Below are 21,180 nucleotides of genomic sequence, written 5' to 3'. Positions count from 1 at the left end.
CATTGTATCGATTTTGATAGTTCTGATTGACACATCACAATTAAGCTTGGCGCTAAGGCAGTGGAATCTCCCTCAAACATGGTTTAACTTCCTACTACATTTGGAAATGAGCAGCCTACATGGTAGCCCACTCTCTCAACTGAGAGTGGGCTGGTTAACATTATTCCTTCAAATTTTGTCTGATATGGGAACACTTTTTGAATTAAATTGAACAAAAATATAAATGCAACATGCAACAATTTCAAAGATGTTACTGAGTTACCGTTCATATAACGAAATCAGTTAATTGAAAAAATTGATTAAGCCCTAATCTATGGATTTCACATAGGAATACAGCTATGCATCTGTTGGTCACAGGTATCTTAAAAAAAAGGTAGGGGCGTGGATCAGAAACCCAGTCAGTATCTGGTTTGACCAACATTTGCCTCATGCAGCGCAACACATCTCCTTTGCATAAAGTTCATCAGGCTGTTGATTATGACCTGTGGAATGTTGTCCCACTCCTCTTCAATGGCTGTGCGAAGTTGCTGAATATTGGCGGAAGTTGGAACACGCTGTCATACACGTCGATCCAGAGCATCCCAAACATGCTCAGTTGGTGACATGTCTGGTGAGTATACAGGCCACTGAAGAACAGGGACATTTTCACCTTCCAGGAATTGTGTGCACATCCTTGCGACATGGGGCCGTGCATTATCATGATGAAACATGAGACAATGGCGGCGAATGAATGGCACGACAATGTGCCTCAGGATCTTGTCACGGTATCTCTGTGCATTCAAACTTCCATCGATAAAATGCAATTGTATTCGTTGTCCGTAGCTTATGCCTGACCATACCATAACCCCAGCGCCACTATGGGGCACTCAGTTCACAACGTTGACATCAGAAAACCACTCGCCCTACATTGTAGAATAATAGTGAAGACACCAGAACTATGAAATAATACACATTGAATCATATAGTAACCAAAAAAGTGTAAAACAAATCAAAATATATTTTAGATTTTAGATTCTTCAAAGTAGCCACCCTTTGCCTTGATGACAGCTTTGCACACTTTTGTCATTCTCTCAACCAACTTCACCTGGAATGCTTTTCCAACAGTCTTGAAGGAGTTCCCACATATGCTGAGCACTTGTTGGCTGTTTTTCCTTCACTCTGCAGTCCAACTCATCCCGAACCATCTCAAGTGGGTTCAGGTCGGGTGATTGTGGAGGCCAGGTCATCTGATGCAGCACTCCATCACTCTCCTTCTTGGTCAAATAGCCCTTACACAGCCTGGAGGTGCGTTGGGTCATTGTCCTGTTGAAAAACAAATGATAGTCCCACTAAGCGCAAACCAGATGGGATGGCGTATCGCTGCAGAATGCTGTGGTAGCCATGCTGGTTAAGTGTGCCTTGAATTCTAAATAAATCACTGACAGTGTCACCAGCAAAGCACCCCCACACCATTACACCTCCTCCTCCATGCTTCACGGTGGGAACCATACATCCAGAGATCATTCATTCACCTACTCCGCGTCTCACAAAGACACAGCAGTTGGAACCAAAAATCTCAAATTTGGACTCAGACTAAAGGACAGACTTCCACTGGTCTAATGTCCATTACCTGTGTTTCTTGGTCCAAGCAAGTGTCTTCTTATTACTGGTGTCCTTTAGCAGTGGTTTCTTTGCAGCAATTCAACCATGAAGGCCTGATTCAAGCAGTCTCCTGTGAAGCATTTATTTGGGCTGCAATTTCTGAGGCTGGTAACTCTAATTAACTTATCCTCTATAGCAGAAGTAACTCTGGATCTTCCTTTCCTGTGTTGGTCCTCATAAGAGCCATTTTCATCATAGAGCTTGATGGTTTTGCGACTGCCCTTGAAGAAACGTTCAAAATTCTTGATATTTTCCGCATTGACTGACCTTCATGTCTTAAAGTAATGATGGACTGTCGTTTCTCTTTGCTTATTGGAGCTGTTCTTACCATACTATGGATTTGGTCTTTTACCAAATAAGGCTATCTTCTGTATACCACCCCTACCTTGTCACAACACAACTGATTGGCTCAAACGCCTTAAGAAGGAAAGAAATTCCACAAATTAACTTTCAACAAGGCAAACCTGTTAACTGAAATGCATTCCAGGTGACTACCTCATGAAGCTGGTTGAGAGAATACCAAGAGTGTGCAAAGCTGTCATCAAGGCAAAGGGTGGCTGGCTACTTTGAAGAATCTCAAATATAAAAAATATTTTGATTTGTTTAACACTTTTTTGGTTACTACATGATTCCATTATTGCTATTTCATAGTTTTGATGTCTTCACTATTATTCTACAATGTAGAAAATAGTAAAAATAAAGAAAAACCCTTCAATGAGTTGGTGTGTCCAAACTTTTGACTGGTACTGTATGCTTCAAGGGTGCTTTCTTTCTTTCTTTTTCGGACCTGAGCCCAGGACCATGTCTCAGGACTACCTGGCCTGATGACTCCTTGCTGTCCCCAGTCCACCTGGTTGTGCTACTGCTCCAGCTTCAACTGTTCTGCCTGCGGCTATGGAACCCTGACCTGTTCACTGGACTTGCTACCTTGTCCCAGACCTGCTGTTTTCAACTCTCTAGAGAGAAACTCTGAATGATCGGCTATGAAAAGCCAACTGACATTTACTCCTGTGGTGCTGATCTGTTGCACTCTCTACAACCACTGTGATTATTATTATTGACCCTGCTGGTCATCTATGAACATTTGAACATCTTGGCCATGTTCTGTTATAATCTCCACCTGGCACAGCCAGAAGGGACTGGCCACCCCTCATAGCCTGGTTCCTCTCTAGGTTTCTTCCTAGGTTCCGGCCTTTCTAGGGAGTTTTTTCCTAGCCACCGTGCTTCTACACCTGCATTGCTTGCTGTTTGGGGTTTTAGACTGGGTTTCTGTACAGCACTTAGTGACTGATGTAAGAAGGGCTTTATAAATACATTTGATTGATTGATTGATTGCTGTCTTGTTTTCTGTCTTGTTGTGTGTTATGTGTTTGTTGTTATTAGTGTACTGTGTAATGTCATATTGATTAAAATAAAATAAAAAACATTCTTCCTTCAGTTATCGATGGCCAGCTCATATTTCTCTGCCTCTTTTACAGTAACACACTGATTATATTTGTCCATTTCAGAATATACATGTAGCTTGTTATATTGAATTAGCAGTTCTATAATTGAGAAGGTAAATTCCTTCTTATATCACATTACCCAGGGTTTCCTAGACCTAGTAGGCTATCATTATCTTCTCAACAGTTTCATTTTATCAACCCACACCACCACTTCAGAGAAATGACAAAGTAAATGGTCTGTCAGATGAAGGCATTTAACTGAAAGACCACTGTCGTATTTTTCCACTGAGCAGCACACCAGACCACCACCCCAACCCCTCTTCCGCTCAATTCTCACTCTCTGAAACCACAGAATGTTCTCTTCTGTGTCAGACACTCTTTTACACCGTCTATACTAAGACCAACATCCCCTCATCCTTCCATTTGCTCGTCCCGTTTGAGTACGAACACACCTTTTCCAATATCAAAAAGGAACTTTAATACGGTACATTATTGCCCCAGCCTCTCACTCTCACATCCATCACATAGTGGACAGACTGGTCAAAGGTGAGTTTTAATGCTGTATATTTAGTTTTGCTTTGCACCATTTTTATAGAAAGGAAACATACACAAATTGTTATGTGAATATGGACAAAAATATTATTTTTGAGTACACATATTCGAATAATTGGATTTGACTTTGATAGTAGGCTGCGGTAACACATTTACTACCACATTAGATAACAAAAGAAAGAGAAATTGAACAAAATATGCCCCCAAAAAACTGTACAGTCAATAAGAGAGTAGACTTTGAAATTGATAAATAACAAGTGGGATGAAATAGAACAAGATTGAGTTTATGCAAGTGTTATGCTTATACCATATTATGTACTTCATAGTTGAGGGTCATGATTAATTTCCCGTGAGGATTCAATTCAGGGAATGAATATGATGACATGGAAGTAGAATTCAAGAATAACTATTATGTAAATTGGGAATATTTATGTAGAAGTTCCATGTACACCAGCACCAAGTTTTCATACGTTTGTGTAAAATATGGTAAACATTGTTAGCTTATGATCTAGCCTATAGGTTACGTTTGCATGCTGACTTGCGATAAGTTATGTATGTTATATCTTGGTTATCAATAATTGTTTACTTCATTACAATAATTACCATCTGATTCACAAATAACTTTTATTTTTTTCAGCATGAAATAGTAACTTGTAGCTGCCCGTCGCAAACATCTTCTCACCTCATCCAGGATGTCCTTATTGATAGTGTGCCTCTGGGCAGGGCTTATGTTGTCCCTTCCTCGTCCCAGTTGCCAATCATGCACCATCGGCTCAGCCAATAAGTGCAAAGAGGCAGAATTTGCTCCTGGAACCAACCTAGCAGGGGAAGGCTATGACATCACCAAAATGAAACGCAAAGGAGCCTTTGTCATTGACATGAACGTGTGGAAACGCAAAGACAAGACATGCACCCTCTGTGAGAATCCCTATCTGGAAGGGAAAAAACAGAGGCTTCCTTTGGCTGTGGAGGATTGGAGACCAAACCACCAGTGTAGTATGAAAGTGTCCAGTAAGCTCCATCGCTCCAGTGAGTCTCTCGTCAGCTCCAGTGTCTCTTCTGTGGAGAATAACTGGCAGGTCAATCTAGAGTTAGAGAAGGGATCAATAAGTGGGAAGATTATGCTCGCTGGAACCAACTCCAAATTGGCTGAGTACTCCATGGAGAAAACCAAGAGTGACAAGTTCAGTTTCACAAGCCACAGTGTGTCCTGCACGTATTACAGGTAAAAATCAGGTGGCCCACACAGCATGAGCTCATTTTACCCATGTGTCTCTGTGAAACCTCATCTCAGTTTCCTTTGGGGATTGTAAATACAAGTGTATTTTTGCGTGTTTATTTCATTTTATGAGGGTTTGTCTGTATCCATACAACATTAACCCCCCTCTCTCTTTTCTCTCTCCACAAATAGCTATCGAGTATCTGGCCAGCCCAAGTTACACCGAGAATTCAAGACAGCAGTGAAGAATCTCCCCAAAATATATCAACAAGAAAACAAACAACGTTATTACAAGCTTATTGATAACTTTGGCACGCATTACATTACCAAGGTGAGGGAGAGAGATGGTCAACATCAAGGTGGTAAATCATCAAGGCAATAGGCACACAAACTACATATCAAAATTAGGGATGTTTGCCCCTAGATGTGCAGTTTACTGGCATCTCTCTGGGAACAGTCATTACTTTCTACCTCTCATCCTGTGTGTAGGTGAGCCTGGGTGGAACGGTGCAGTCTGTGACCAGTATCATGCAGTGCCAGGCCAGCCTGCAGGGTCTCAGTGCAGAGGAGGTGAAGATGTGTCTGGATGTGGAGGCGTCTGCCACTGTGGGTGACAGTAACAGCTTGAAGACTGAGTTCAAGCACTGTCAGGAGGATAAGTCTAAGACAGAGAGCAAGGCCAGCTTCTCCAGTGTCTTCAATGATAGGTGGGGAATTATAGTCTGCTGCTCTCTCACATATAGATTCTCCCTCACACAATATCTTTATTTCTGTCTCTCTCTCTTCACACTTCCCTAATCATTACATACTCCCTTGCTAAAATGTATATTGCCCCTCACAAAAACCTTTCCCCCTCTGACACCCTACAGGTTCACAGAGGTGAAAGGAGGCCACACCACAGAACCAGAGCTCCTCTTCTCTGCTGAAAAAGATCCCGCCTCCTACAAGCAATGGCTGGACTCCCTACCACGCTATCCGGACATCGTCTCCTATTCGCTGGAATCTCTCCATGAGTTGCTGCCCACCACCAACCCAGCTCGGAAGCACCTGCGCAAGGCCATCAGCGACTACATCCTGGAGAAGGCCTTGTGGAAGAACTGTTCTGAACCATGTCAAACTGGCATCAAAAGTGACCACAGAGACTCCTGCGTCTGCAGCTGCCACAACAACCCCGGGGTGAGCGCCGACTGCTGCCCCACCCGCAAGGGCCTGGCGCGGGTGATCATCACTGTTCAGAGAGGGGCCAACCTGTGGGGAGACCACACCACTGCCACTGACGGCTACGTGAAGGTGGCTTTTGCAGGCCAGACAATCGGACGCACTACAGTTATCTACAACAACAACAACCCCAGCTGGGCAATGAGCTATGACCTGGGAACCGTGGATCTGTCAACCAGTAAGAAGCTGAGATTTGAGGTGTGGGACGAGGACGACAAGTGGAACGACGACCTGTTAGGAGAATGTGAGAAGGAGCTGACAGCCGGGGTGAAGGAGGATCTCTGCAACCTCCAGCATGGCCAAATGTTCTACAAGTGGGAGGTGGTGTGTGCCCCCAGTCTAGGTGGTTCCACCTGTATGGACTATGTGCCCTCCCCTATGAATCCCCACCTGGAGAAGGTTTATGTGTCTCGCCACTCCCGTCTCATTCCAAAGGACATGCTCGTGAGTATGGGAGTGTTGGTGGACGGACCCAATCTCCAAGGCAACAAGAGCCTCAGTACAGGGAACAGAGAGTGTGGTCGATTTTAGAGGTATGCATGGTGATCCATGTCAAAACCCCAGATCTTTTTCAGGTAGATTTCTCCAAACTAAAATAATAAAATAAATGTTTTGGTAAAATGTGTTTTGTTTTCTATGCTATATCTTTGAACTCCCGAGTGGCACAGCGGTCTTAGGCACTGTATCTCTGAGCAAGAAGCGTCACTACAGTCCCTGGTTCAAATCCAGGCTGTATCACATCTGGCCATTATTGGGAGTCCCATAGGGCGGGGCACAATTGGCTAAACATTGCCTGGGTTTGGCCGGGGTAGGCCGTCGTTGTAAATAAGAATTTGTTCTTAACTGACTTGCCTAGTTAAATAAAGGTTACATTTAAACAAAAAACAATTTGAGTATTAGTTGCTTGTTTTGTACTTGTTTGTGTTTATTTACATTTGCATTCAATTTAAAATTGTTGAATGATTGGGTTACTTTATGCATAATAAAATGCTTATAGCACACACAGGATCTCTTTTATGTCTCAAATGCAAAGTTCTCTGAAGTTAACAATCATGTACATGTTGATGCAAGATGAGCACGTGCATAGCTGTCATTTCTTTTTATGTCAGGTGTTGTATTGTTACGTTATGTTTTGTTGCATTTGGTTTCGTTTACTGTCTGTGAGATACCAGTTGTTTGAAGGCACAGTTGCATTACTTGAGAGGAAGGGCTATGGTTTCCTGTGCACGGATGAAGTTTAGGTGACGCCATGCAAAAGACGAATGAAACGAACTGCCGTGTTGAGATAACGATAAAACTATTTCCGTTGTGGAACATGATAAAGGTCGTTGGGGATACATTGTCAGTAATAGCAATACAGTAACATAAGAAGTACTATGTCATGAACAAACACCACTAGCATACTGAGGTACTACGAAATAGATTTTCCTACACATGACATCTTCTGTATGTAATATCCATCACAACGTCCCAGAGAATATCCCCCTTTATAATGACCTCAGAAGAATTCAGGTGTCAGGTTTTGGGATTTTATTTGGTGTTGATTTAAACTCATAGAGCTTCAGTCTTAAAACTCAACCCCCACATCACATGTACAGTACATTTACCATACTGTTGCCAAGGTTAAAAGAATGAGGAGACTGACAGACATTATACGGTTGCTTTCTGACCTTTAGTGTGAAATGGATATGAACACAAACACACTGGCAACACAATCTCCAAACACAGTAGAGGAAGAGAGGGGACAGACACACAACAATACAAAAGACAAGGACCATGAACAAAAAAACAGACAAATAAGAACAAAAATGGAATAGCTAAATGTAACAACAGACCAAACAACAAACATCACAATGAACACATGATGGAACGGAACAAATATTCACTTGAAGAAGGCCTCAGCTGATTGACTTAACCTGGACAGAGAAAGAGAGAGGGAGAGAGAAGAAATGATTTTGAGTGATGCAGCTGGTTAAAGAGAACAATAAAACAAGGTAGGCCAAGAAGCTCTGATCTAAATTACTAGTAAGGTGACTTCATGTGCTCAGTCACAGAGACAAGCATAAATTAGTAACAAACACTCATCCCACCCACCTTTGTATCCTCCATTTCCAAAGAATCCATTCAGTCCACCACCACCATATTTGCTTTCCTTCCCTCCTGCTCCTGAAGGAGACACACAGTCAGAGGTTTAGGTTTTGTTAGTTCAGCAGACAACAAAACAACCAAACAACAAAACAAACAAAAATGCAACGGTGTTAATGGACATCCCTGGTTAGATGTAGGAACCAGTGGAGGCTGGTGAGGGGAGGATGGTTTACAGTAATGGCTGGAATGGAGTCAACAAAATGGAATGCAACACATTTCATTCCATTCCATGCACTCCATTCCAACCAATAATCTCCCTCTCTTTCTCTATACTATAATGACTATAACGGCTGGAATGGATCTACTCCATTACTATGAGCTGTTCTCCCCTCACCAGCCTCCACTGATAGGAACTAATATGGTTATTCTGACAGAAGAGAGCAGGACTTTCAGTCAGGGAATGTGACTTTAGAACTTAGCGTTACTGTAGGGGCCACTCTGACCTGCACCCAGCTGTCCTTGACCATAGCCTAAGCAGTGCCAAGATGAGAGTCGAAGCAATAGTTACCACAAACAGGAAACACAGACACAAGGGACATTTACAAGACACGCACAGAACACGCACAACAGACTAACACTGAAAAATGTGTGCTCTTCCTCACCCACATGCATTCACACCTTAAGCAGTTACCACACACATCATTTCCCTTGGCAAGCAGTGTAGGGGTTGTGGTTGTGAGTGTGTTTAATCACCTGCTGGCTGTGCTCCATAGCCCCCTCCGTTTCCTGAAACGACAAGAGACAAATACCCACATGTAAATAGGAGGAACAACGACAAACACATTCAGACATACTACAGGAAACAGACAAAATCATATATAGCACATGAGCAGACGGATGTGCGGACACACAAACACATACGTATAGCGACAGACGACACATATAGGACAAACGGACATGTACACAAAGACATGTACCGTTTTTGCAAGGTGGTTTCCCACCACCAGTCGCAGGTCCATAAGGCTGTGCACCCTGTTGTGCACCCTGTGGCAATCCACCGTTGCCTTTAGAGAGATGGTCAGAGACAGCAGAAGCAAGACAGGTTTAGAGAGAAATTACCACACAAACAAGCACATTGTACACACACGATCTCTGTCTCTCTTTCTTATACTCTCTTTCTCTCTCTCACACACACACACACACACACACACACACACACACACACACACACACACACAAACACACACACACACACACTACCAGTCTCACCATATTTGCCAGAGGATTTGCCTCCATCACCACCACCAAGGCCCAGTTGCTGAGCACCATAAGGGAAGCTTCCATCACCTGCTGGGAGAGTTTATTACAACAAATGTATTTAATTGTGTCTAATACCGTTATAACAAGACCTCACATAAACATTTACAACCACACACAAACAGTTTTTTTTCTTCCTCACACATCCACACTGTATAAGCAGGGTCACAAGTCACAGCAAGGAATTGTAATACAAAAGAATCCTTGGGTCACAATGCTCTTACCATCCAGTCCAGCAGTATTGACTGGGGCGCCATTGTAAGGAAGCTGACTGACTCCACCCCCTGTGGAACACCACAAGGGTCACTTATAGAGTCTCATCATCTCTCCTCCCACCCCACAGACCACATCAATGCATGGAAAACATATGACTCAATTATGGCATCATCTGGCAAATGTGTAAAATGACAATGATTACTGGCTTTCCTGTGACAGTGACCCTTGAGTTTTTGACAGTCTTTGAGTCCCTCTGTTGCTGCTTCAGTGTTTGTTGTTTGTTCATCACTGACTTGCTTTTTTCTTTGTCTAATCCTTCTCTTCATCTCTCTACTTTTCAGCCTCTCTATACCTCTTTATGTTTCCTGACCACTCAGTTTTTTCAGTCCTTTTTCTGCCTCTATTTTCTCTTGTTCTTCCTTTGTTCACCCTCCCCTCTCTTTAGAGTGTATTTACCCAGGCCAGTATCATGTCCCAGCCCCATAGGCTGAGCAACGCCGTAGGGCTCTGGGCCGTACCCACCCAACTTCCCACCATCAGGCCACAGCCCAGCAGGGACCACAGGCTGGCCCCCATAAGGCAGAGCACCACCAGGACCAGAGCCAGCACCCCCTACAGACACACACAGGGTACTGCATGTAGGAGGACGCATGCGAGTTAAACAGAGATGGATTACACAGATTACACATTGCTGATCAGAGTGAGCATAGAGAGTGTGTCAGATGAGAAGTGAAACACAGAATGTGTGAATGATTGTGTGAAGGTAATCATAAAATAGAGAGACTACAATTTGTTTCGCTATGTGTCTTTTAGAATGAAGATATGTGTAGATGTATCATCCAGATAATGTCATGAATGATGTGCTGAACATGCATATTTTGATGAGCTGGCATTCCTGAAACAGATGTTTTCCAAACATAACTGTCTGGTTAAAGGGGTCATCCATATGGTGCACGTTTATGGATTATCACATGATTATGGATTATTACATGATTATGGATTAATTGATCAGGTATGTTTCAGATGGTCATTCCCGATGGTAATTCGGAGTGCTTAGGGTGAGTGATTAGGTATTACACTGTGACATGTCCAGGGAGCGTTTCATTACTTTCGTTGGCATGCATGTTTTGGAGTGTGATGCTATTAGTGACATCAATTAGGGTGAAAGTTCTTCTCCTTCCATGTGTACATCCTGCTTGTTGATGCCCTCTATCTTTTCAAGACAGGACATTTTTGGGAAAACATCCATTTCTTGACCCCTCTTCTTCCATCTCAGGGTGACTTCCTCACCATATTTCTCCTGTCCCTGTGGATATCCTCCTGCGCCAAGACCTAGAATAGCAGAGGAATAAAACAAACGATGAACCCCTGGGCAGTTAACTCTGTGGTTAGATAGAGGTCCCCTAAAGTGATGAAGAAAACCCCTCATAAGACAACTATGAGATTTTGACAAGACATGGTTGGCAGAACATTGGCATGGTCCAGAGTTATTTCCAAATGGGAGACAATTGCTACACCTAGCATCCACACTGTTACATTACACCTAGCGTCCACACTGTTACATTACACCTAGCATCCACACTGTTACATTACACCTAGCATCCACACTGTTACATTACACCTAGCGTCCACACTGTTACATTACACCTAGCGTCCACACTGTTACATTACACCTAGTGTCCACACTGTTACATTACACCTAGTGTCCACACTGTTACATTACACCTAGTGTCCACACTGTTACATTACACCTAGTGTCCACACTGTTACATTACACCTAGTGTCCACACTGTTACATGACACATGACATGTTATATGATTATGACCTGACAAAATACTTCCCTCTTACCTCTCTCAATGCAGACTTTGAACGATTGTTGTTTGTTTTGAGTAGGCCTAAGTAAGATCCTAAATTAGGATGTTATAACTACTTATGAGTTGTTATGACAGCTTATGCAAGTGTTATAATGCACTATAATGCCTTATGTGTATATATGCCTCATAGAAAGTGTTACTGACCTTCCTCATCTTACTGAGAGCGAGTCAAGTTCCCATAGAATAGAGAAGTTACCAGATTGAGTTATTATTGAGTTACTTTTTATGCTGCTGGTGATTCTTTGATCCACCTCTACGCAGACGACACCATTCTGTATACATCTGGCCCTTGTTTGGACACCGTCCTAACAAACCTCCAGACGAGCTTCAATGCCATACAACACTCCTTCCGTGGCATGCTCTTCAACCGATCGCTGCCCGCACCTGCTCGCCCGTCTAGCATCACTACTCTGGACGGTTCTGACTTAGAATACGTGGACAACTACAAATACCTAGGTGTATGGTTAGACTGTAAACTCTCCTTCCAGACTCACATTAAGCATCTCCAATCCAAAATTAAATCTAGAATCGGCTTCCTATTTCGCAACAAAGCATCCTTCACTCATGCTGCCAAACATACCCTCGTAAAACTGACTATCCTACCAATCCTTGACTTCGGCGATGTCATTTACAAAATTGTCTCCAACACTCTACTCAGCAAATTGGATGTAGTCTATCACAGTGCCATCCGTTTTGTCACCAAAGCCCCATATACTACCCACCACTGCGACCTGTATGCTCTCGTTGGCTGGCCCTCGCTTCATATTCGTCGCCAAACCCACTGGCTCCAGGTCATCTATAAGTCTTTGGTAGGTAAAGCCCTCCTTATCTCAGCTCACTGGTCACCATAGCAGCACCCACCCCATAGCACGCGCTCCAGCAGGTATATTTCAATGGTCACCCCTAAAGCCAACTCCTCTTTGGTCGCCTTTCCTTCCAGTTCTCTGCTGCCAATGACTGGAACGAATTGCAAAAATCACTGAAGCTGGAGACTTTTATCTCCCTCACTAACTTTTCACTAGCTGTCAGAGCAGCTTACCGATCATTGCACCTGTACATAGCCCATCTGTAAATAGCTCACCCAACTACCTCTTCCCCATATTGTTATTTTTTGTTGTTGCTCCTTTGCACCCCAGTATCTCTACTTGCACATTCATCTTCTGCACATCTATCACTCCAGTGCTTAATTGCTAAATTGTAATTATTTTCGCCACTATGGCCTATTTATTGCCTGACCTCCCTAATCTTATTACATTTGCACACACTGTATATAAATTTTTCTATTGTGTTATTGACTGTACGTTTGTTTATCCCATGTGTAACTCTGTGATGTTTGTGTCGCACTGCTTTGCTCTATCTTGGCCAGGTCGCAGTTGTAAATGAGAACTTGTTCTCAACTGGCCTACCTGGTTAAATAAAGGTGAAATAAAAAAAAGAGTGAGTTGTTACTGGTTATGAATGGTTACCTCCTGCTCCCTTCCCTGCCTTGCCTCCCAGCCCAGCAGCACCATCCGCTAACACTGTTGGGTACCCAATCCCTGAAACATAATTATAATCATCAATCAATTAGAATTATGTCTGTATGTGAGCGGGTCAGTTAGTTGGTCAGCCACCCACAGATGTTAGTTGGTTGGCTATAGATGATGAGACCTACCGGCTCCATAACCATTGCCTCCAGTACCAGCACCGTAGCCATTGCCATAGCCTGTGGAGAAGAGGGGGCATGTTAAAAACCTTGACAAGAAAGCAGACATTTAGTCTCAAACAAAGTCCCCAAACAACACTGCATGCAGCTTTCCAGCTCCTCTAGCTTTAGCGTGGGCTTGTTTAATGTTGTGGCAGAAGTTTTCCACAACATTACTTCCTGTACAGGGGATAGAAAGGTTAACAGATAAGGACAGGTGCATGCCATGTACAGACAGAAGGATAGACAGATAGAGAAGGACAGGTGGATGCCATGCACAGACAGACAGACAGAGACACATGCCGACGCCAAATACCTGCAGGCACTGCATTGGCCCCCCCAGCTGGGCCTCCACCTGCATGAGAACAAAAGAAGTCGAGGTCACTTCCTGGTGGTACAGACCCTGAGGATCTGTCTTCTCTCATTTAAGATCACTTCTCAGTGACAACTTTGGTGCAGTTGTCTTCCGTCTCTAGAGAGTCAGCTATGTTTCACACTGCTACTGTACTCCTCAGTCATTCCCAACATATCTATTGAATCTCGTATTTCATCGTCAATACCTCAGCTCTATACTTCAGTCTACAGTGTCCTCTAACTGTAGTTATATTTTAAGGCCTTTGACCTTAAGAAAGGAATTTGACCTTAGCATTTGACAAGGGGAAGCATGCTGACTCACCATTCCCATAGCCGTTGCCCGCTCCAGCCCCGGGGTATGCTCCTCCCATTTGATCACCATAACCTGTGATGACAACCAAAAAACATTAGAGCACAGCACATCATTCATAGAGAGAGTACTGTGGGATATTTCATAACGAGAAAAGAGGAGATTGGCACCTGAGATCAAAAATCGAGTGAAGAAGATGGCAAATGGAAATGAGAGAGAAAATGAAAGGTGGGAGACATAATAAGAGAGCAAGAGAAACAGAGAAAGAAAGAAAATTAGAACTAGAGCGAGCAAAAGTGTGATAATTAATAGGCCTTACCCGCTGATTTTCCTGCTCCACCCTGGGGGTATCCTCCGGCTCCACCCTGGGGATATCCTCCCTGTCCCAGATTAGCACCTGAGAGATAGATAGAGAGAGAGAGAGAGAGAGAGAGAGAGAGAGAGAGAGAGAGAGAGAGAGAGAGAGAGAGAGAAGAGAGCAAGAGTGAGGAAGAGGGCAAATGAGAGTGAAAGAGATCAAATAGAATAGAAAGAGAGAGAGAGTGAGAAGAAAGAAAGAGAGAAATAAAGAAAAAAACATGGCGACAAAGTAAAAGGCTCATCACCACCAGCTTTGCCTGGTTTCCCTGCTCCACCCTGGGGGTATCCTCCTGCTCCACCCTGGGGGTATCCTCCTGCTCCACCCTGGGGGTATCCTCCTGCTCCACCCTGGGGGTATCCTCCTGCTCCACCCTGGGGGTATACTCCTGCTCCACCCTGGGGGTATCCTCCTGCTCCACCCTGGGGGTATCCACCTGCTCCACCCTGGGGGTATCCACCGGCTCCACCCTGTGGGTATCCACCTGCTCCACCCTGGGGATATCCTCCAGCTCCACCCTGGGGATATCCTCCAGCTCCACCCTGGGGATATCCTCCAGCTCCTCCCTGAGGGTATCCTCCCTGTCCCAGACTGGCACCTGAGATAGAGAGCAAGAGCGAGAAAGAGGTAAAAATGCATTAAGATAGAAAAAATAGAAGAGACAAAGATATTTAAAGAGAGACAGAAATTGAAAGACAAAGATATATAAAGAGAGACAGAAATAGAAAGACAAAGATATATAAAGAGAGACAGAAATTGAAAGACAAACATATATAAAGAGAGACAGAAATAGAAAGACAAATATATATAAAGAGAGACAGAAATAGAAAGACAAAGCTATATAAAGAGAGACAGAAATAGAAAAGCTTTGCCTGCTCCATTCTGGGGGTATCCTCCTTGACCAAGACCTGTAACATAGGTGAATTCATTACTCAAGCGATCATCTACTTTTAAATGAATTTCAATTACATCACCTAACATGCATTAGAATGTACTGTGAAGAGGTAACATGGAACCTGTGCCAGATTTAGCAATGTTTCCAATGATTTTCTTTATGCCACAGAATAGTGAGCCATCCATTGAAAGGAGAAAAGATGTTGGTTAGGTTTCTGTCTGTCAGTGTCAGTTCCATTACCTGCTCCATAGCCGTTGTTTCCTGCCCCAGGATAGCTGCCAGCTCCAGCACCGTAGCCTGTGGAATAAGTCAACAAAGCTCAGCACAAAACCCTGTGATTGACTTGAGACTGAGCGACACGATCCCTAAACTCATCGCATTGTGATTGACCCTGTTACCTGTGGAGGAAAACATACAGCGAGCACCCATCACATAATACTGCTATTGGCTCCTAGCCTGCAGAGCACAACATCCATGCACATTACATATCACTGTGATTAGGCCGTAGCCTGTGACACACAACATCCATGCACATTACATATCACTGTGATTAGGCCGTAGCCTGTGACACACAACATCCATGCACATTACATATCACTGTGATTAGGCCGTAGCCTGTGACACACAACATCCATGCACATTACATATCACTGTGATTAGGCCGTAGCCTGTGACACACAACATCCATGCACATTACATATCACTGTGATTAGGCCGTAGCCTGTGACACACAACATCCATGCTTACCACATAACTGTGACCAAACAGAAAGATATGTTTACACAAATCCAAGCCACAGTGAAGATAAGACAAACCAACAACTCAGGTCAAATTTCAAGTCAACCATCCCTAAAGCGATTCATCAAAAGCTTCCAGTGTGCTTCTAGAACACGAACATAGAGCCAACAAGACCGGTGCATCATTCATAGAGGGTATTATCATATACAGTGCCTTCGGAAAGTATTTAGACCCCTTGACTTTTTCCACATTTTGTTACGTTACAGACTTATTCTAAAATTGATTAATCGTTTTTTCCCCTTCTCAATCTACACACAATACCGCACAATGACAAAGTAAAAACTGGTTTTTAGACATTTTTGCAAATTTATAAAAAATAAAAACGTAAATATCACATTTACATAAGTATTCAGACCTTTTACTCAGTACTTTGTTAAAGCACCTTTGGCAGTGATTACAGCCTTGCGTCTTCTTGGGTATGATGCTACAAGCTTGGCACACCTGTATTTGGGGAGTTTCTCCCATTATTCCCTGCAGATCTTCTCCAGCTCTGTCAGGTTGGATGGGGAGCATCGCTGCACAGATATTTTCAGGTCTCTCCAGAGATGTTCGATCGTGTCTGGGCTCTGGCTGGGCCGCTCAAGGACATTCAGAGACTTGTCCGGAAGCCACTCCTGCGTTGTCTTGGCTGTGTGCTTAGGGCCGTTATCCTGTTGGAAGGTGAACATTTGCCCCAGTCTGAGGTCCTGAGCACTCTGGAGCAGGTTTTCATCAAGGATCTCTTTGACTTTGCTCCGTTCATCTTTGCCTCGATCCTGACTAGTCTCCCAGTCACTGCTGCTGAAAAACATTCCTACAGCATGATGCTGCCACCACCATAGGGATGGTACAAGGTTTCCTCCAGACGTGAAGCTTGGCATTCAGGCCAAAGAGTTCAATCTTGGTTTCATCAGACCAGAGAATCTTGTTTCTCATGGCCTGAGAATCCTTTAGGTGCCTATTGGCAAACTCAAGTGGGCTGTCATGTACCTTTTACTGAGGCGTGGCTTCGGTCTGGCCACTCTACTATAAAGGCCTGATTGGTGGAGTTGTCCTTCTGGAAGGTTCTCCCATCTCCACAGAGGAACTCTGGAGCTCTGCCAGAGTGAGCATCAGGTTCTTGGTCACCTCCCTAACCAAGGCCCTTCTCCCCTGATTGTTCAGTTTGGTAGAGCGGAAGAGTCAAGGTGGTTCCAAACTTCTTCCATTTAAGAATGATGGAGGCCACTGTGTTCTTGAGGACCTTCAATGCTGCAGACATATTTTGGTACCCTTCCCCAAGTCTGTGTCTAAAAACCTGTTCTCGGTTTGTCATTATTGAGGACTTTTTATTTATTTAATCAATTTTGGAATAAGGCTGTAAAGTAACAAAATGTGGAAAAAGACAAGGGGTCTGAATACTTTCCGAAGGCAGTTTAGCCACTGACACAAAGTGATTGCTACAAACGACAGTGATTGGCACATGCAGGTGGATATAACACACAGACAGCTAGATTGTATGGGGTTACCAGTTTTGGTTGCTTTAGCACCCTGTCCATTGGGCTCTCCCACTCCTGGACCATATCCTAGAGACCACAACAAATGTTACTCGACAGTGCTATCTACACAATATTACAGCCACAAAGGAAAATAGAAAAAAGGAACAGACAGAGGTTTACCATTGCCTTTGGCTCCCTGATCACTGGGAACTCCAGAACTGGGACCATATCCTGGAGACCACTAAAGAAGTTAACTCTGTAGCTTATAATAATAGAAACAGCGTCCCTCTCTTATAGAGCTTGCAACACAAGGGTTGTGGGTTCGATTCCCGCTGGGGCCACCCATTTATAAAATGCATGCATGCATGACTGGAAGTCGCTTTGGTTAACAGTGTCTGCTAAATGGCATATATTATTATATATTATCTGTCCGGCTCAAAGGACCATGAAAAACAACTCCACCCAGAGAGTGGTTTAAAATAAGAAACATATCACCCTGTCTCCTCATACTGTGTCATTGTCCTAACAGAGGACCCACTTTAAACAGTACCTCTCCCTGTGTCCAACCCTCACTGGGTGGTGCCCAGACACAGTGACGTTCCTGAGACTGAGAAAGAGGTTTACCATTGCTTTTACCACCATTGAGGACTCCAGCTCCTGGACCATATCCTCGAGACCACAACACGTGTTACAACCACTGATTATTCAAAACCATTTGCATTCCCACAACACACTGCTCTTTATCCTAGTAATTCAACACATAGATTCTTAGCCATGCACAAAAAAATATCACAGAGACTAGCTGACTAGCATTTGGGAGGATATCAGCAAATTACATGTCACCAAAAATATATTTTTAAAGATAGTTCTAAATATACAGCACCACTTCAATACAGAAAGAGACAGAGACAGATACAGACTGTGACACAGACAGGGTATCAGAGGTTTACCATTGCTTTCAGCACCGCTGGGTTGCTGAACTCCTGGGCCATATCCTAGAGACCACACTAGTGATTACTTTACACTACTTGCTCAACACTGTTTACAATTGACCATTGGAAAGCTCTGTTACATCCTTTCCAGAACAGTTACAGGCATTAAATAAGTCTGTCGGGTTAAAGCGAGACTTACTTCCAATATGGTCTTAACTTTTTTGGGATAGGGGGCAGTATTTTCATGGCCGGATAAAAAAAGTACCCGATTTAATCTGGTTACTACTCCTGCCCAGAAACTAGAATATGCATATAATTAGTAGATTTGGATAGAAAACACTCTAAAGTTTCTAAAACTGTTTGAATGGTGTCTGTGAGTATAACAGAACTCGTATGGCAGGCCAAAACCTGAGAAGATTCCATGCAGGAAGTGTCCTGTCTGACAATTTGTTGTCTTCTGTTACATCTCTATCGAAATTACAGCATCTGTGCTGTAACATGACACTTTCTATGGCTTCCATTGGCTCTCTAAAGCCGCCAGAAAGTGGAATGGGGTGTCTGCTGTCTCTGGGCAAAGTATAGGAGCAGAGTTTGTAAGTGGTCAGCCTGGGGACAGTGAGACTGGAGATGCGTGGTCACGAGAACCATGTTTTTCTTTCTCTCTTTGAATGAATACAACGTTGCCCGGTTGGAATATTATCGCTATTTTAAGAGAAAAATAGCATAAAAATTGATTTTAAACAGCGTTTTGACATGCTTCTAAGTACGGTAATGGAATATTTTGCATTTTTTTGTCACGAAATGCGCTCACGCGTTACCCTTCGGATAGTGACCTGAACGCACGAACAAAACGGAGGTATTTGGATATAACTATGGATTATTTGGAACCAAAACAACATTTGTTGTTGAAGTAGAAGTCCTGGGAGTGCATTCTGACGAAGAACAGCAAAGGTAATCCAATTTTTCTAATAGTAATTCTGAGTTTAGGTGACCCCGAAGTTGGCGGATGTCAAAATAGCTAGCCGTGATGGCCGAGCTATGTACTCAGAATATTGCAAAATGTGCTTTCGCCGAAAAGCTATTTTAAAATCGGACATAGCGATTGCATAAAGGAGTTCTGTATCTATAATTCTTAAAGTAATTGTTATGTATTTTGTCAACGTTTATCATGAGTAATTTAGTAAATTCACCGGAAGTTTTCGGTGGGTATGCTAGTTCTGAACATCACATGCTAATGTAAAAAGCTGTTTTTTGATATAAATATGAACTTGATTGAACAAAACATGCATGTATTGTATAACATAATGTCCTAGGAGTGTCATCTGATGAAGATCATCAAAGGTTAGCGCTGCTGTGGTTTGGGTTTATGTGACATATATGCTTGCTTGGAAAATGGCTGTGTGATTATTTGTGTCTATGTACTCTCCTAACATAATCTAATGTTTTGCTTTCGCTGTAAAGCCTTTTTGAAATCGGACAATGTGGTTAGATTAACGAGAGTCTTATCTTTAAAATGGTGTAAAATAGTTGATTGTTTGAGAAAATTGAATTGTGGTATTTTAGTTGGTTTTGTATTTCGCGCCGTGCGATGCCATTGGCTGTTGGCTAGCGGAACATCTGTCCTCAACAGGTTAACTGTAAAGCTAACAAAGACATAATTGTTGCAGTGGCAGTGCCATCCAGCATGCAGAACAATGTGCAGATCACCACCGATGAAGACTAGCCAGAGAAAGAGAAACAACCCAGTAGCAGAAATCTACCATTTTTAGCAACAAGCCCAGTAGACACTCCAGCTCCTGGACCATATCCCGGAGACCACAACAACTGATACTGAACACTGGTTACTCAACAAGCCCAGTAGACACTCCAGCTCCTGGACCATATCCCGGAGACCCGAACAACTGATACTGAACACTGGTTACTCAACAAGCCAGGTAGACACTCCAGCTCCTGGACCATATCCTGGAGACCACAACAACTGATACTGAACACTGGTTACCCAACAAGCCCAGTAGACACTCCAGCTCCTGGACCATATCCTGGAGACCACAACAACTGATACTGAACACTGGTTACTCAACAAGCCCAGTAAGACTTATAGTCACAGGTTCTGTAGCTTATCATATGAGAGTGATAGAGAAAGAGAGATTGAGAGACTGTAACACTCAGATAGAGCTTTACCATAGCTTTTACCACCGTTGAGGGCTCCAACTCCTGGACCATATCCTGGAGACCACAACAACTATTACTTAACACTGGGTCAAAGCAAATTAGCGGTGTAGAATTTATTATCTAAAGTTTTGTAGGTTATGATAATGAGTGCCATCCAGTAATTTAAACCCAGAGATTTAAACTGGCATTACCATTGCTTTTAGCCCCACCATTGGGAACTTCAGCTCCTGAAGACCACAAAAACAGCTGTTACTCAATACAAGCATGCTGTCCTTGACACAGACAGACGAGACGCACAAAGACTGACAGAGACAAACAGACAGGGTAGCAGAGGTTTACCATTGCCTTTGGCTCCCTGACCACTGGGAACTCCAGCTCCTGGACCATATCCTGAAGACCACAACAACTGTTATTGAACACTTGTTACTCAACACAAGTTAACACAAGTTAACACAAGTTAGCTCTGTATAATCAGAAGTTCTGTAGCAGCTTATCATGAGAGAGATTACTGAGAAATAGAGACTGAGAGACTATAACTCTCAAGAAGAGGTTTACCATTGCTTTTAGCACCATTGGGAGCTCCAGCTCCTGGACCATATCCTAGAGACCACAACAAGTGTTATTCAACACCGCTTATAGAAAATCAAAA

At 43.3% G+C, this 21,180-nt stretch overlaps 2 protein-coding genes across 51 annotated transcripts in view; one reads left to right on the top strand and one right to left on the bottom strand.

Annotated features, from left to right (window-relative positions):
• Positions 1-3,393: 3,393 nt before the first annotated feature.
• On the top strand, positions 3,394-7,076 carry LOC123743421 (perforin-1). The gene is made up of 5 exons (XM_045720206.1): positions 3,394-3,632; positions 4,276-4,863; positions 5,050-5,188; positions 5,347-5,564; positions 5,727-7,076. The coding sequence occupies exons 2-5, from the start codon at positions 4,331-4,333 to the stop codon at positions 6,604-6,606; spliced, it is 1,770 nt and encodes a 589-aa protein (XP_045576162.1). The 5' UTR covers positions 3,394-3,632; positions 4,276-4,330; the 3' UTR covers positions 6,607-7,076.
• Positions 7,077-7,590: 514 nt separating this feature from the next.
• LOC106606883 (glycine-rich cell wall structural protein 1.8) overlaps positions 7,591-21,180 on the bottom strand; it is a 30,908-nt gene continuing 17,318 nt past the window's right edge. For 19 of the 50 annotated variants that reach the window (XM_045720155.1, XM_045720157.1, XM_045720163.1 and 16 more), the window contains 21 exons: positions 21,087-21,131; positions 20,871-20,921; positions 20,723-20,758; positions 20,541-20,585; positions 17,458-17,514; positions 15,413-15,469; positions 15,150-15,185; positions 14,525-14,875; positions 14,239-14,316; positions 13,932-13,994; positions 13,572-13,610; positions 13,226-13,276; positions 13,038-13,109; positions 10,987-11,028; positions 9,705-9,764; positions 9,433-9,513; positions 9,141-9,227; positions 8,917-8,949; positions 8,667-8,693; positions 8,170-8,241; positions 7,591-7,991 (listed from right to left, as the gene is read on the bottom strand). In XM_045720155.1, coding sequence (XP_045576111.1) covers positions 7,987-7,991; positions 8,170-8,241; positions 8,667-8,693; positions 8,917-8,949; positions 9,141-9,227; positions 9,433-9,513; positions 9,705-9,764; positions 10,987-11,028; positions 13,038-13,109; positions 13,226-13,276; positions 13,572-13,610; positions 13,932-13,994; positions 14,239-14,316; positions 14,525-14,875; positions 15,150-15,185; positions 15,413-15,469; positions 17,458-17,514; positions 20,541-20,585; positions 20,723-20,758; positions 20,871-20,921; positions 21,087-21,131 — 1,388 coding nt within the window. In that variant the 3' untranslated portion in view covers positions 7,591-7,986. The remainder of the gene's footprint in view (positions 7,992-8,169; positions 8,242-8,666; positions 8,694-8,916; positions 8,950-9,140; positions 9,228-9,432; positions 9,514-9,704; positions 9,765-10,986; positions 11,029-13,037; positions 13,110-13,225; positions 13,277-13,571; positions 13,611-13,931; positions 13,995-14,238; positions 14,317-14,524; positions 14,876-15,149; positions 15,186-15,412; positions 15,470-17,457; positions 17,515-20,540; positions 20,586-20,722; positions 20,759-20,870; positions 20,922-21,086; positions 21,132-21,180) is intronic. The other 31 variants (XM_045720170.1, XM_045720195.1, XM_045720200.1 and 28 more) reach the window with 21 other exon arrangements.

The sequence above is a fragment of the Salmo salar genome, chromosome ssa06 (genome assembly GCF_905237065.1).
Source record: "Salmo salar chromosome ssa06, Ssal_v3.1, whole genome shotgun sequence".
In the NCBI taxonomy this organism is placed as follows: domain Eukaryota; kingdom Metazoa; phylum Chordata; class Actinopteri; order Salmoniformes; family Salmonidae; genus Salmo; species Salmo salar.
Note: the sequence above shows the minus strand (reverse complement) of the source record. Positions and strands in the feature narration are given on the sequence as shown.